Source organism: Mustela putorius, unplaced genomic scaffold (assembly GCF_011764305.1).
Source record: "Mustela putorius furo isolate JIRA1106 unplaced genomic scaffold, ASM1176430v1.1 tig00000450_pilon_pilon_pilon, whole genome shotgun sequence".
Classification (NCBI taxonomy): Eukaryota; Metazoa; Chordata; class Mammalia; order Carnivora; family Mustelidae; genus Mustela; species Mustela putorius.
In genome coordinates this window covers 3277410-3295008 of record NW_025421385.1, presented here as the reverse complement: position 1 = coordinate 3295008, position 17599 = coordinate 3277410, and the positions used below count along the sequence as shown (strand labels likewise).

The 17599-nt window shown below is 43.1% G+C and overlaps 1 protein-coding gene across 2 annotated transcripts in view; it reads right to left on the bottom strand.

Moving 5' to 3' along the window:
• PDE10A (phosphodiesterase 10A) overlaps positions 1–17599 on the bottom strand; it is a 231585-nt gene that overhangs the window by 166638 nt on the left and 47348 nt on the right. For both annotated transcript variants that reach the window (XM_004769572.3, XM_045080063.1), the window contains exon 2: positions 3324–3452. In XM_004769572.3, the coding sequence (XP_004769629.2) occupies positions 3324–3452 (129 nt within the window). The remainder of the gene's footprint in view (positions 1–3323; positions 3453–17599) is intronic.

Below are 17599 nucleotides of genomic sequence, written 5' to 3'. Positions count from 1 at the left end.
GATGGGTTTTGTTTCTTTATCCATTCTGATACCCTACGTCTTTTGATTGGGGCATTTAGCCCATTAACATTCAGGGTAAGTATTGAGAGATATGAATTTAGTGCCATTGCATTGCCTGTAAGGTGACTGTTATTGTATATTGTCTCTGTTCCTTTCTGATCTATTACTTTTAGGGTCTCTCTTTGCTTAGAGGAACGCTTTCAATTTTTCCTGTAGAGCTGGTTTGGTGTTTGCAAATTCTTTCAGTTTTTGTTTGTCCTGCAAGCTTTTTATCTCTCCTTCTATTTTCAATGATAGCCTAGCTAGATACATTATTCTTGGCTGCATGTTTTTCTCGTTTAGTGCTCTGAATATATCATGCCAGTTCTTTCTGGCCTGCCAGTTCTCTGTGGCTAAGTCCACTACCAATCTAATATTTTTACCATTGTATGTTACAGACTTTTTGTCCCGGGCTGATTTCAGGATTTTCTCTTTGTCGCTAAGACTTGTAAACTTTACTATTAGATGATGGGGTGTGGGCCTATTCTTATGGATCTTGAGGGAGGTTCTCTGCACCTCCTGGATTTTGATGCTTGTTTCCTCTGCCATATTAGGGAAATTCTCTACAATAATTTTCTCTAATATAGCTTCTGCTCCCCTCTCTCTTTCTTCTTCTTCTGGAATCCCAATTATTCTAATGTTGTTTCATCTCATGGTATCACTTATCTCTCGAAATCTCCTGAATTCTCCCCTCGTGGTCCAGTAATTGTTTGCCTCTGTTTTGCTCAGCTTCTTTATTCTCTATCATTTGGTCTTCTATATCACTAATTCACTAGAAGAGACTAATTCTCTCTTCTGCCTCATTATCCTAGCAGTAAGAGCCTCCATTTTTTATTGCACCTTATTAATAGCTTTTTTTTATTTCAACTTGGTTAGATTGTACTTCTCCAGAAAGTGCTTTTATTTCTCTGGAGAGGGTTTCTCTAATACCTTCCATGCCTTTTTTGAGCCCAGCTAGAACCTTGAGAATCGTCATTCTGAACTCTAGATCTGACATATTACCAATGTCCATAATGATTAGGTCCCTAGTCTTCAATACTGTCTCTTCTTCTTTTTTTTTTTTTTTGTGGTGAGTTTTTCTGCCTTGTCATTTTGTCCAGCATTTGGGGGATTTTTAAACAAAATCCATGTATTTTAAATATTATTCTGAGAAGATGCCAAATATAGTCATAATAACTTCCAATGTTCTCACTTCTTCATGCATCCCTTCTGATATTACCACCATTGTCAACTAACAGGTTTTTACATTAGAAGCCAAAAAGGGACATGGCTGATAGTCAAGGTAATTCATGTTTCTTCCTGAACATAACTGAAATACTGAAATGGTATTAGGGATGTAAAACTCTATTCCATCTTAGAATGTTATCACAACTTTCATCACCTCCTAATATTTATTGATTTGTTTTATATTCATATCTTAATACTTGTGTAGATGTTAAATAGGTTAGTAATCTGAGCTTTGGTGAGTAACAGCTGGGCCTGTCAAATGTAGTTTGCATAAAAATCAACATAGAATATAAAAGTTACTAGAATAATTCATGACCTAGAGAATTTTTTTATTCCTGAGGTTTTTCCCAAATGGATGTATGGCTGTGAATTTGACCACAACCCTTCCAGGGAATATTTACACGTTCTCTAAAAGAGAACATCAGGTCACAATAGAAATAAGCGCTCTCTCAAATTCACAAACATCACTTGAAAATCAATTGTTTAGAATTCAGAATCAGAGGTACACCTTCAAAAGGCAATTTGCCTCACAACCACAGGTAGAACTTCATGCATTTAAAATGCAAGCAGTATACAAGCAATAATTAAGCCAAAAACAGTAACAGTAAAGACTGCAGAAATTTAAATCTCTGAAGACATGTGGTGGATCATCTTTCCCAACCCCTTTCTCCGTCCACACGATGCAGAGTGGTCCACTGTGATGTGGATCCCCCACAGCCCACTATGGCTCTGAGACTCCAGCCTGGACCACGCTCAACCTCACGACCAGACTCACTAGAAAGAAAAGTGTCAAACGTCTCAGATTGTTCTAAAATGTTTGAGGACTGTAATAGCTGAGAGATGCCATGTCAGGCTCGGTGTTTCATACTAAACATGACGGTTGTTTAGAAAGGAATACGTCTCTCCGGCCTATTTCTGTTTCTCTCTCCTTCTCCCTTCCACCACCTCAATCCATACACACACGTGCGCGTACACACACACACACACACACACTCATTCACATGTACTTTATTTTAAGTGGGTGTGAGAAGCCCAGTGCGGGGCTCAAACACACGACCCTGAGACCAAGAACCGAGATGAGATCACGAGTCGGACGTCTAACCAGCTGAGCCACCCAGATGCCGCTACATCGGATTTGTCCTTTGATGCCAAAAGCTCTCTCCTGGAAAGGTTCATCTCTTTAATATAATAATTATGTCAGAAAATCACAGAAACTTTGAAAACTGGAAGAAAATCTTCTCCAAGCAGCATACTAGTACCATGGTTCTAACAGCATAAAATTTTAATAGTGATCATTTTTAAACTACTGACATTTTTTAACTTTATAGCATTTTGTTACACTAAACAAAATTTAGAAACAAAATTTAGAAAAACAGCATGTATTTTTGTTTTTAACATTAAAGTTCTTCATATAGTTAAAATCATGTGACATAAATTTCTATTATAAGAATATTCTTAGAAATAAGAAATAAGAAGTCCTACTTAGCCAAATATAAGTTTATTTAAAATTAAAATTATACTACACTATTCAAATCCAATCAAACCTAATGTATTAATACATATTCAACTTGGGGAGAAATTTATTTCACTTCATATCCCCTTTAAGCCTACATTTCTTTTTTATAAATATAACAGCATCTTAAGTTCGAGTGTGAACAAAACATCGAATGCAAAGTCAGCAGTTCTTTACCTACGGTGTCCACAAAAAAATTGCTTAAAGACTTCATTTGCAAAATGTAGTAATATAAATATATTTCTGAAGTATAGAGAACCTTTGTATAATCATTAATAACAACCATTAAATAAAATCAAGTCTAATACTGACTGAATTTTTCAATATGGTCACGTCTACTTTTTCAAGAGTTCTTTGCAAGTTTTTTTGAGTCAAGTATCTTATTTATTTCCCCTCATTCTAACTTATTTTATCTTGTTAAACAGAATAAAACTTTTACAGAATTAAAATGCTAATTTTATCAACTTTGTATGTTACTTTCCATTAGTTTTCTTGTCACTATAAACTAGAAAATGACCTGCACTCAAATCGAATGAGATCTTACCTTCTGGTTTGTTGTTTTTCCTCTTCAGCCATTTTTCTACAGTCTCTGCACTAACACTTTCAGATACAAACTCGTCCAACACCTGGGGATGGAGAGAAAGATACGCCTTCACTTTTTCATCTGTCAAACCTGTAAAAGAATTAGAAAAAATGAAATTAATCTAGATGACACCTCCATAAACATCAAAAATACAGAAAAATGACACATTATGCTAGGATTGATTTAAGATATAAAACGAATGTAAAGATGTATATACACACAATGAAATATTATTCACTCATGAAAAGGACTAAGTTCAGAGATACATGTTACAACACAGAGGAACCTTGAAAACAATATGGCAAGTGAAAAAGGCCAGACACAAAGGACAATTATTGCATGATTCCACTTACATGAAATATCTAGAACAGGCAACCTCATAGAGACAGTAGGTTTAGGACTTATGAGGAGCTGAGGGAGGGGGGCATGGGGAATTATGACTTATTAGGGACAGAATTCTGTTTTGGGTGAATGCCAAGTTTTAGAAGTGGACAGAGGTAAGGGTTATAGTACATGTGGTGAGTATAATTACTGCCACTAAATTATATATCTGAAACGGTTAAAATGGCAAAATTAATATTATGTTATTTTGCCACTATGAAAAAAAGAGCAAAAAAGACAAAAGTTTAAACCTTTAGCAATTTTAAACTGCGGATGTTGTATCATGTGACACAGCTGTTTTCCAAGAGCAAATCCCAGTGCTGTCCTGGAGCCACTGGTGCACTCCAGTGGGGTAGAGGCAAGCTCTACAAAGTAGTTATATCTTCCTGTAAATAGTCACCATGGCTTCAACTCACGAGGTAAGTGAAACTCTTAGCCAGATAAGCAAACAGGAAAATGCAGTGCTGGTACATTTTAGGTGCTAAAGCAATGTTTACTGAATAGATTCTTATCTTGCATAGTTTACAGCACAAATTCTCCTTTCTCTCTGAACCCAATGATATAATTAGTACTCAGCTCCGAGCCATCGACATCCAGTTCCTTGGTATTCCATGTATGTAGTCAGGTTCACTGAAATAAGTTTTGGGTCTAGTAACAACTGTTGAATATACATAGGAGTTTCAAACAAAGTACTGTGACATATTTTCCTGTTGAACATATAATATTATATGTTTTGAAATTGGTGCTCATATTGGTATGCTTTTCACTGAACAACTCCAAATCACGAACAGGCGATTAATAATTATTACTCTGAGATGGCAATTATTCTTACTATTATATCCCCTCTGTGAATTATTCAGTCAATTACTATCATCCTTAGGGACAGTTAGGTAAAAAAGGAGGTAGAAAATCTGTCCTTTCAGAGACAGAAAAGAAGAAAAGGAAGCATAGCTTTATGACTCCAGGGAACAGGCTGCATGTTCCCACCACCAGACAAGCCACAGAATTAACATGTGTTAATTAATTCTGCTGGGGACTAGAGTTACAACTGTTACGATTCCTCAACAGAATGGTACAGTTGAGAAGGCAAATAATTTTTTTTCAATGAATTCATTACTTCCACAATCAATGTAAACTACAGACACATAAGGATATATAATTATATAGTTGTATTACATAAAAGAAAACTAAGACCCGTCTGTGCTCACATGGCAGAAGAGCTCCAGTGATGTAAAACTTCATTTGAGAAATTCTAGAAGGTGCTGAAGATGAAAGCCTGAGTAAAGTAAGAGAGTTCTGACAGAGTAGATGACCATCCTCAGATACGAAACGGGATACTCAAGTAACTAACAGCTGCTTTGACCTCAGGAAGACAGACAATGCGGATTTCACCTTCCCTTCAACCATGTCCTTCAGTCTTTCATAGCGGTGCGTAGCTGACATTCGATCCCATCTTAAAACTTCATCACTTTTGCAGCACAACACTGTACTGGTCTTATCCTAAATTCCATTTTGCCCTTTACCTCTGCTTTCTCTTTAGTGATCTATAATGATGGCAGCAAAATCTGAATCAGGAATAGCAATACACTTTTGATCTCTAGTCTTCGGCTATTCTTCCGTCTTGACTCAAAACTAAATAAGTCAGATCTGTCCCACTTCCTCCCAAAGTGATTTCAACGCTCAGCTCTATTCTCTGTGTGACCGGTACTCTTCATTTTCCCAGAGACCCAGGCCGGAAAAATAAAGTTGTAATTGACTCATCCCCCCATCATCTCATGTCATCGTAGTGCACAGATATGCGAGTCCTGTTTGCCATATTACATACCAGATTACAGGACTTGTATCTAAAATATATGGAGAACACTTAAAACTCAACAAGAAGATAACAGACCAATTAAAAAGGAGTCAAAGACCTGAACGGACATTTCATCAAAGAAGATAGAGATATGATATATAAGCACATGAAGAGATGTTCATCTGTCATTAGTGAACTGATGTTAAAACAAAAATTAGACTCTACTACATACTTATTAGAATGGCTAAAATCTGAAAACTGACTGTCAATTTTGGCAAGGATATGGAGCACCAAAAATTCTCACTCGCTGCTAATAAGAATGCAAAATGGCAGTCACTTTGGACTGTCTGGCAGTTTCTAATAAAGCTAACTAGAATCTTACTATATGACCTGGAAATCACACTGCTAAGTACTTGCTCAACTGACTTGAGGACTTACGTGCACACAAAAATCTGCGTGTCAACGTTCACAGTAGCTTTACTCACTGCCATCCAAAACTGAAAGTACCAAAGCAGTCCAGCAATAGGCAAGGGGAGACAAGAGTGGTGGGAAATCCATACAATTATATATTATTTGGCAATAAAGAGAAATAAGCTAACAAGGGGTGCCCAGGTGCTCAGTCTGCTAAGCCTCTGCCTTCGGCTCAGGTCATGATCTCAGGGTCCTGGGATCGAGTCCCGCATCGGGCTGTCTGCTCAGCGGGGAGCCTGCTTCCCTCTCTCTCTCTGCCTGCCTCTCTGCCTGCTTGTGATCTCTGTCAAATAAATAAATGAAATCTTAAGAAAAGAAATAAAATAAAAAAGAGTGAGAAAGGAGGTAAGCCCTGAAAAACATGATTAGGCTTAAATGCATATTGCTAAGTACAAAAAGCGAGTATGAAAAGGCTGTATATTATGTAATTGTAATTATACAACATTCTGGTAAAGCCAAAACTATAGTGAGAGAGAGTAAAAAAATCACCAGCTGCTAGATGCCTGCGGGGAAGGGAGAAAGGCTGAACGAATGAAAGGCTGAAGGAGTGCATCTGTTAGGGTGGTGAACCGATCCCATACGATACCGTAATGGTGAATAAGTGACATCATGCGTTTGCCAAAACCCACAGATGCTGTAAAATTTTAAGAAACCGTTTAGAAAGTCAGGTTATCCCAGAATGGAAGGCAGGTTATGAAAAAGAATCTAAACGTATGACAAATGTACAAAACATCATCCCTGAGGGGGCTGGGGGGTAAGGAAATGAGTGGAATCTGTATGGCTGGAAGCAATCACTGCACTCTAGTCGACAAAGTTGTCTCATGGCAGGTAGAATTTAACAATTCTCACAACACTATTCATGTACACTGAAGCTGAACAATTAAATAAGTATTCGGTGGGAACAAGGCTTCTCAGTGGTAGAGTTGGAGGTTAGAGATAAACAAAAGGAGTCTAGAAAAGTCGACAGGGTAACAGATTAGAGTCTGACACGTCCATATGAACTCATATTTAGCTGAATACGGATACGGATGGCTACCGAGAGATAGACTCCGTAGAGGCTCAGGTCAGTACACACACACATCTCCCTGCCTGGTAGCAGAGAGGACCTACAAGCAACAACACACCAGGACCAGCTCCCGGATTCTGATACCGCTCTCCAGTAAAAGGAACCTCAGCTGCGTCGAGAAATGGGGGAGTCTAGAACAAGTCCACAAAATCTAAGATGAGCTCGGATCATCTTATTTCCATAAAAGAAGGGTTACGTGTGTATACATGTGAAACACACAAAATGATGGGATATGCCAAAAGGATACAGAAGTTGATTGAAGGCTCTCCCAATGATTCACACATGGAACCATCTGAGTAACAGAATAAAGCAGTTTAGGATAATACTACAAAAAATAAAATAATATCCATGCTATGGTTCCAATGTTTGTATCCTGCCCCTCCATATTCGTATGTTAAACTCCTAATTCCCAAAAGTGATGGCATTACTAGGTAGAGCCTCTGGGGAAGCTTAACTGGTTAGGGTGGAACCCACATCAGGGCTTTACCGAGAGGCTCCAGAGATCCCTAGACCCTCCTGCCATGTGAGGATATAAAAAGTCCATGACCTAAAAGAAGGCCCTCACCCAAGTAAGCAAGTGCAATGACCTTAGACCTCCCACCCTCAGAAATATGAGAAATAAACACTCTTGTTTATAAGCCGCCCAGCCTGCGGTATTTTGTGACAGCAGCCTGAGTGGACTAAAGTAATCCAGGAGTCCTTACTGATGTAGATAAAGGCCTGAATAAATAAACAGAGAAGAACAAATATCCCACACAGAAGAATTCCAAATAACCTATGTAGATACTCTGCCCTCCAGGAGACAGAGCATAACTCCCCACTCCATGATACTTACTTTGTATAAATTAACTAAAACTGAATTTTTAAAGATCAATTCAGTCATAAATGAGTTATGATGTCTAAGTAAACTTCTAGACTAAAAATAATTTTAAAAAATAATAATAATTAATTAATTAATTAATTAAATCCTGGATTTAAGTATGTGGAAGAGAATAAAATGCCAAATACACCATTTTGGTTGTAAACTCCATTTTCCAGAATTCAGAATTCAGAATTCCAGAGTATCAAATAGATTTATATCTCAAATGTCTCAAAAGATCTGAGTATCACTGTCTTCCCAAATTACCATTCATCCTTCAAGAAAATCATGACCCTCTTCGATGGGAGAATGGCAGGAAGAGGCATTCTGACCTGGTGATTAAAAATACAGGCAAAAGTTAGATCCTCATCTCACCTACCAACCTGGGCATAAACCTGGGCAAAGAGCCTCATCTCTCTCAGCCTGGCTTCTTGTCTGTATGGGAATGAGACCTGAACTATGGGAATAGCACTATCACAGGGTCATTAGAATAGTTCGGTAAGGTAATCCATAGACAGCATCTTCTACCTGTATGAAGCCAATATTATAATTTGTTTAGAGGCTCAAATCATAGTTTTATAACTTTCACTTCCTTAAAACTCTAAACTTTCTAATACTTCCACTTTTTAAGCCTTTTTTAAAAGGTTTAATTTTTAAGTAATCTCGGTACCCAACATGGGGCTCCAACTCACAACCCCAAGATCAAGAGTTTCACACTCAACCAACTGAGGAGCCAGGTGCCCCCAAAATTTCCATTTTCATTTTAGCACTCAATGTATGCTCAGTGTCCTCAGTCATCAAAAGCAATCTCTCTCACTTTTTTAGTAACATGTTATTCACTTTTATTTCCTATTAACATCCAGTTTTGCAAAGAACCTTTGGGCCAATACAGGATCAACCCAGAATAAGACAATGAAATAACAATGACCCACACTCTTAGAAAATGGTACATGTATGATGACAAAACATGTGTCTTTTGTTTTTGTCTTGACTTTGATTTAATGCTTCCATTGCTTCCCATGCCATATACACCTTGGTATGTCAAAAAGAGGAAAAAAAAAAAAGAAAGAGAGAGAAAGAGAAAATGACAGGACTTGACAGTTTCGGGTTTTTTTTTTTTCTTTTTGAAAATAAAACCAACAAAAGCAAGGAGGTCAGACCAGAGCTGTCATTAGCGTACACTAGCATCTGATGATTAAAAATCTGCCACTAGAGATCCATACAATGAATCATACAGATTCCAAGGTAACATGGACATCTGAAACAATGTCTTTTTTTAAAATACTTCATTTCTACTAATAAGCTATGTTCTTTCATCTACGCAACATTTATGTATCTCATTCGCCTACATGTGGCAGGGATGCTGAGGAGCAGGGGCTGGGTCAAAGTCGCAGTGACAGAAGGGATGCTCAGGATACTGACAGACTGAATGAGCAGACAGAGTTAGAAACATTTGGATGAATTTCACTATTTTCACGATGCCCACTGAAAACACCATGAAGGATTACAACCTAAGTAAAACCAAAGCAAAAGCAGCAGAGTGGCACATGTCACGCACAGATTTAGCACTGAACCTGAAGACCTATAACAAAGGGCAAAATAAAGACTGATACATATTTTTATAAAGACAATGGTGTGTCCAGTAACTAAGCCGACAACCTGGGGAACAGATAACCAACAGGTTTGTTCTGATGCTGACTGTTTTCAAGAAATAGGCAAACAGATGAAAGCCACAGCAATGCCTCCTACTTCAAATCTTATTCAATATCTTATTACTGGACCATAATGAAAAGAATCAGCTTCATTTGTGTTTCAATTCATGGTAATACAAAGTATCAGCGACCAAATGCTACTGTCAATGATCATTCCCTTTTCATCTTTTTTTAAACCTAGGAGCAGGACGCTACTTTCTCCCGTCTCAGCAGAAATCTTGCAGCTTCTGATAATGTAACACTACCCTTTTGGTTACTGTCGTCTATAACACATATATTCTGTTTATTCTGATGGAGACTGGGTGTGTACAGACATACATATGTATACAAATTTAAACTTGCAAAACCATACAAACTTAATGGGCTCTCATGTTCTCTATTCCCAACTTCAACAATGATCAACTCATAGCCAATATTTTCCATTTGTTCCCCCCACCCCCACCCTCTTCTAATTTTGAGACAATCTCATACATCATTTCAATATTCATATATGCCAATGTATATCTCTAAAAAACAAGAACTATGCTAACCACAAAAGTTAGTATTAAATCCACAGAGAAATTTATCATTAGTTTTAATACCATCAACATCCAAATGTTGAAGTTTCTATTAGTCAATGTTTTTTTAATAGGTTAAATGAACCTGGACCCAGGTAAGGTCTGTATGCCGCAGCTGGAGTTGTGTGGTATTTTTCCTAGGTCTCTTTTATCCTATAAGTTCCCCTCCATCTCTTTTATTTTCCCCGTTATAATTTATTATTGAAGAAAACACATCTTTTGTTCCATGTTTTTCTGCAGTAGGTATTTTTCTGACTGAATCCCTGTGGTGGTGGTTACCACGTTTATCTGCTCTTTGCATTTCCTGAAGACTGAAATTAGATCTAGAGACCTGAACAAATTGAGGTTGAATCTGGAGGTGGGTAGACAAGGTTTTAAGTGGTACTGTGTTCTTCTGTCAAAAGGTTTACACCATCTGGCTGTCTCTCTGCTGTGATATTAGCAGCATCTATGATCCAACAGTTACTGATTCACTAGGGCTTGAACAGAGTGGTTTCCTAATTCTGTAATGTCATCTTCATTTATTAGCTGAAATATTCCAAGGAGAAACTTAGTTTCATCGACTGTTTAGTCATCTAAATAAGACAGAATATATGCTTCATTTATTTCCCTTTATTTACGAGTTTTCACTGTGAGTTGGTTCAGTAGCACTCCCCTGTCGGTGACCAACTAAAAAAATTAGTATTTTTATGAAATCCCAGATTTGAAAAAATTTGATGTTTCTTCAGTTGTAATTACAGGCCCAAGTTGGAGACATTGTGGGTTTGGATCCAGACCACAGCAACAAAGCAAATAGTACAATACAGTGAATCAAATTTTTTTTTTTTACTTCCTCGTGCAGGTACGTGCTTTGTTGCACTATAGTGCAGGCTGCTAAGAGTGCAATTAGCATTATGTCTAAAAATACAAGGTATGAACCTTAACTACAAAATACTTTATTCCTTAAAAAATGGTAACCATTATCTGGGCTTTCAGCGGGACATAATCTTTTTGCTGGTGGAGGGTCTTCGTGCCTCCACACTGGTGGTTATTAAGTGACGCGAGTGGTGGTTGCTGAAGGCCAGGGCGGTTGTGTCCGTTTTTAAAAAATACGACGACGCAGTGTGCCGCAGCGACGGACTCGCCCTGCCAGAGACCATCTCTCTGGAGTCCGTAATTCCGTTTCGTGGCACCGGACCCCCAAAAGGACTCGTTTCCAAACCGGAGCCGGTCCTCCCAGACCCTGCTGGGGCTTCTCCCACCACGTTTCTGTCCTGCTCTGAGGTCCCTGCCGCGGCTCCCGCCGTCGCCGCAGGGTCGCGGGCAGGAACGGGGTCAGTCCGCGGAAACGGCCGCCGCACCCGGGCAGGAGTCGGCGGCGGCGCTGCCCACGGGCTGCTCCTCGGACCCCGCTTTCCTCCGGTTCCCACGCGCCGCGGCCACTTCCTCGGCGGGAGGCGCGAACCGTCCCGGTCATCCACGGCCGCTCCTCCCCACGCGCGGCGCCGCTGGCACGAGGGCCTGGTCCCGCGTCACGGAGGCGCCCCCGGGCGCGCAGGGGGACCCGCACCGGAGGGTCTCGTTCCGCCGCCAGGATCGCCGCGGCCGCGCCACCGCTGCGGGCCGCGTTCCCGAAACAGCGGGAGCTGAAGCCCGCAGCGCGGCCGCACCGGCCGCAGAGGCGACGCCAGCGTCCGCCTGGCGACACAGCACGTCCGTCCGGCCTTCGGGGGCCGGGCCTGCCCCGAGAAGCCGCATCCCCGCAACTACTGGTCCCCGAAGCTGGGGTCGGACCGGGTTCGCACGCGCGGGGACGCGCTGCCGCCGACGCGCTGCACCGTCTGCAGGGCCGCACCGACGAGGGAGAGGGCGGACGGCGGGCGCCGCAGCGCGAAGGCGGACCTGCGGCCTGCCGGCTCCGGCGGGGACGCCAGCGGGGCGGTGCGTCCGGCTTCCCGCCGCCTCCCTCCGCGGAGCCCCGCGGCGCGGCGGGGTCTCGGGGCCGGCGGGGGCAGGGAACGGCCGGGGCCGCGGCGCCCGGAAACCTCCCTCACGAGTCGCGGTTCGCGGCGCCCCCAGCCGCTCGGACGGAACGGGAGGGCGCCCGGGCGGCCCAGCCGCTGCCGCGGCCCCGGGCTCGGGTCCTGGTCCCCGCGCCCCGGGACCGAGCCCGCGTCGGCTCCCTGCTCGGCGGAGACCCGCTTCTCCGCCGGCTCCGCGGCCTCCGTCGCATCGAGTCTTTACAAGGAAGCGAAGCGACATCGGAGCGACGTCCCGTCGGCGCAAGGACGGAGAAGCCGGTCCATCGGCCGCCGGTCCCGGTCGGCGCGGAGCCGCGGAGCCGGCGCTACGGGAGGAGGCGCGGCTGCGGCCAAGCGCCCTGCGGAGGCCGAGCGGCCGCGACCCCCGCACGCGCCCCCGCACGGCGCGGCCGGGACTGACGAGCCTCGGACTCCGGAGAGGAAAACGCGTGGAGTCGGGTCGCCGCGTCCGTCCTCCGGGCCGTGGGCCACGCGGGGACCGCGGCGGGAGCAGAGGCGCGGCCTGCTAAGGCTCCAGCCCGGCTTCACCTTCACGTCCTCCGGGCCGCCCCCGACGACCGTCGCCTTCCGACTGGGACCGCGCTCCGCCCTTCGACGCAAATTACGCATTAAACCCCGACGGCGCCATCAGAGGCTGGGACAGGTGCGGAGACACGGTGGAGCGGAACGGCCGGAGCCGCGGGTCAGCCGTGGACGGAGGACGAATTCAGGGCTCGGACCCCCGCCGACCCGCGGACCCCGCCGCCCCCGACGCCCCCGCCGCTGTTTCCCTCTCCCCCGGCCGCGGGACACACGGAGCCGATTTGAAAACACCTGCCCATAAGCTCACGTCCTTTTCTTTCAAAGACTCTAGTTCGTTATTGGAGACGGAGAGGGAGAGCGACAGCACAGGCCCGGGGACAGCACAGGAGAGCGACAGCACAAGCCCGGGGACAGCACAGGAGAGCGACAGCACAAGCCCGGGGAACAGCACAGGAGAGCGACAGCACAAGCCCGGGGAACAGCACAGGAGAGCGACAGCACAGGCCCAGGGAACAGCACAGGAGAGCGACAGCACAGGCCCGGGAGACAGCACAGGAGAGCGACAGCACAAGCCCGGGGACAGCACAGGAGAGCGACAGCACAAGCCCGGGGACAGCACAGGCAGAAGCAGACGCGCCGCCCAGCACGGAGGCCAACACGGGGCCGGTCGCAGTGGCCCAGCCGAAGGCAGACCCATAACCGACTGAGCCCCCCAGACCCCCCACGAAACACACGTCCTGCCCTCCCTGCCCTTGTCCTTCGTGCTTCCACTGCAGTCTGCCCTCACGTCCAGATCCCACGGGGACCCTTCCATTAGGTCCGTGTCCTCGCCTCTCCGAGGCAGCCGCACACTCCACGAGGGCAGGAACGCATCTCCCTCTGTCCCTGTAGCGCAGTCCCTGGCTTGGTGCAGCCAAGACCTAGCACAGGGGCCTGACCCTGCTCTCCTCCGGGAGGCTGCCTGCTTGCAAGGCTGGCCCTTGGCCGGCCCTTGGGAACTCGGCACTGAAGTCGTGCGGTGGCCCCTGTGCTAGGCTGCGTGAGCCGACAGTGTGGTTTATGCCAAACACCTGCTTTCCCTCTACAAGTCTGCAGTTTGGGACAGTGACAGGCAGAGGGTGCCTATATAACCCGCCACAGTAAAAACACAGACTATGAAGTCTCTACTGAGGTTTTCGGGTAGTCAACACTCCCCACGTGTCCGCACAATTGTTTCTGAGAACAAACAGCTCCTGCGTTGCTTCACTGGGAGGACCAGCACATGCATGTGGCAGGTCCGCATGGTCTTTGCCTTGTGTGCCTTTCCCTTTGTGGATGTTGCATTCCTTTCCTCTTTTGCTGTAAGAAATCTTAACCGAGAGGATGACTATATGCTGTGTCCTGGAGTCTTCTAGCAAAGCACCAAACTTTAAAGTACTCTTACGAACCCCCAACACAGGACCATCATCACTACACGAGTTAATCAATGAGTCAGTCTTTGTCTTAATGTGATTTCACAGATATCTAGATGTGCTTGCTGGAAACTGGCCAGTCCCGGATGATCGCAGATGCATCCAAGTTGAAAAACAAGTGGCCAAGCAAAAGACCCTCTTAGTAGTCCACGCTCCTACTCAAGTTCCTAATCTCCCTTGAGATCAGATGGGATTTCTTTCTTTAACATTACCTTCATGTTTCTTTTTCCACCCAAACAGTTTAATGTCTATTTCCTGAAAAATTAGGATTTCTTTACATTTGGATATGTTTCCCTAATTCTGGACATCCTTCAGTCCACCTATAACACCAGTTCCAGAAATGTATCCCTGTATGTAGTATAGCATGGAACACTTTATATTAAAGTTTTTCTCCCTAATGTGCTGGTAGACATGAGTTTCCAAACACAAGACTTTATACAGTAGCTTCTTCTAATCATTTATCAAAACAGGGAAGAGATTAATAGGCTCTAAAGGTAATTTATTTTTTGGCTTCTTTATGTAAAAAGGCAAAGTCCTCTCTATGCAATAAATGGAGGTTATCACATGACACATATAAATGGTTTTCAATATCATTAAAATGGCTCCAAAGCTGTAACAAAAACAAAGGGATAAGATGCTTCTTTGGGTTTTTGTCAAGCCCACAGACTCAGAGAAATAGAGAACAGAACGGTGGTTGCCAAAAGTTGAGGGGAGGGGAGTAAAGGGAGATGTTGGTCGGAGTACAAAGTCCTAGTTATAAGATGAATCAATTCTGGGAACCTAATTTGTAGACTGGTTGACTATAATGAACAATCCTGTATTATATACTTGCAAGTAGTTAAGAGTATAAGGTCTTAAAAGTCATCACCACACACAAAAAAGGCGGAGGGTGGCAATGTTGACTAGCCTTTTTATGTTAATTTTTTCTCAATATATGCAAGTATAAAATCACCAAGCTGTACACTCAAAATGATACATAAGACAGTATCTCAGGGCGCCTGGGTGGCTCAGTGGGTTAAAGCCTCTGCCTTCGGCTCAGGTCATGATCCCAGGGTCCTGGGATCGAGCCCTGCATCGGCTGTCTGCTCCGCGGAAAGCCTGCTTCCTCCTCTCTCTCTCTGCCTGCCTCTCTGCCTACTTGTGATCTCTGTCTGTCAAATAAATAAATAAAATCTTTAAAAAAAACAAAAGAAGACAATTATCTCAATAAATTTGAAAAAAAAAATTAATGCCTTACAATAATTATCTCTGCCTTCTATCTATCTCACCTAAGTAATTTCTTCCCATCCAAGTACATTCCCGCTGAAAGACTGTTTAAGACTTAAAAAGAAGTCATTTAGTGAAACTTGATTGAATATACTGCCAGGATTCTGACCTATGTAAATGATTATTTATTCCACGTGAATTAACAGCTGCTGGGTGCTTTGGTTGCAGAGAAGACATTGTTTCTAACACTCGTAATTGCATTTATCAGAAGGCAAATCCCACAGTGCTATATTTCTAAGCCAAAATAAAATTAAGTATGTGTTTTCCCTTGGCTGAGAACATCAATGAAAGTTTCTTTAACTGTGAAAGCCAAATGAAAACCTAAGTTGCTCAAAGTGATAATGATGAAAACAATGATTTTTCAAGTAGAACTGAAAGAATTAGCTCAAGTACACCACAAGTCACCCTTCCCATGACTCAGAAAACTATACCTCCAAAGTAAAGTCTAAAATGAAAGATTATCCAGTATAAAGGATTTAAGACTCTTGCCTCTTACCAATTCAGTGGTAAACCCAGAGTAAGCTGGTGGAAGACAGCACGTCCCGGTTCTTCAGGTTCTGGGTAAGCAGACACAACCTCCATCTATTCAGGCCAAGTTCCTTAAGAAACTCACTTACCCCTCTAAGACTCTGTCGCCTCACAAACAAAAGACAGGGACAATAATAGTACTACTCCATAGGGAGTAGAGATTTAGGGATATTTAAAGGAATATGTGCAAACATCTGCACACATACTGATTACCGAGTGAATTATTTAATAACACCTATCTAAAATAATAAGCACTTTTATATCAAGAAATACTAGGATTTAAAATTTTGACAGAAATCCAGTCATGCTGTTTAAATGTAATCTGACTTCACGAAACCCATATTTACCTATATTTAGCAAATACTTCATCTAGGTGTTATTTCAGAAATAGGAATATTTTAGATATACCCGTGAGTGTTTAAATTGGGAATACAGACTGCCTAGCTAACCACCATATTAACAAGAATGTGTGCCTAACTACTTACTCACCACAAAGGAACCAGGCAGGTCTAAATTCAACAGCTTCCAGAAGGACCACTCAGGGATAGGTGCCACAGGCTGGATGAAGTCAGGGAGCTCCTGGAAAGAGCCCGAGGAACGTGGAGCTCAAGGGCACACATCTGATGACACTCAAGTCAGCTGAGGGCAAATCTAAGTGAACTGGAGAGCTGTCCTGAAGAAGTCATCAGTGAATGAGAAGATGGGTAAAAACAGGGAATGAGTAAGCAGCCTAGAGGTAAAGAAAGTTCAAGGCTTTGGCCTTAAAGACAGCTGGGATGGATGAAACTCCCCTTTCTGGATGACGGTGACATGCCTGAAATGGTTTGAGAGTCCGGATGGCTGATCTGGATTAAAGGCACAAGGACTGAGTAACCATCCAATTTGAAAAGTAGCAGGTAGATTCAATGTTGCTAATGGGAGCCACATGGTAACATTAGCCAAATGCCTGAGATCCAACTCTGCCCCCTGAAAGTCAAAGTGGTTTCTCAAGTGTTGGGACAACAGCCACTAAATACATACAGGCCTAATGCCAAATAAATACACTCTGCACCTTAGCCACAAACAATGAATCTGCGGACAGCCATTTCAGCCACCAAAGGGAAAGTACAACCCACATATTTAAAGTAATAGCAACAAGAAAAATTTTAAATCCATTACTATATACTGAGATTACTAAGTAAAGCATTTGATAAAATGTAAAAAAAAAAAGGGGGGGGGAGTGCCTGGGTGGCTCAATTGGTTAAGTGACCACCTTCCGCTCAGGTCATGATCCTGGAGTCCCAGGATCGAGTCCCACATAAGGCTCCCTGCTCGGCAGGCAGTCTGCTTCTCCTGCTGACTTTTCTCTCCTCTCTCTCTCTCTCTCTTTCAAATAAATAAATAAAATCTTAAAAAAAAAAAACTAATAATAAATGCTGCCATAGAAATAAACTTCTCGTAGTATACACGTTTTAAGAAGGCTTTTAAAATATACTTTATAAAGGAAAGAAAAGCAAGTTTCACATGATGCAACTTAGTGTGGTGAAATAGAAATAGAAAAATGGAGAAAAGAGAAACACACAAAAAGACTAATGCACAAAATACACAGACAGACTTTCAGTCAATAAG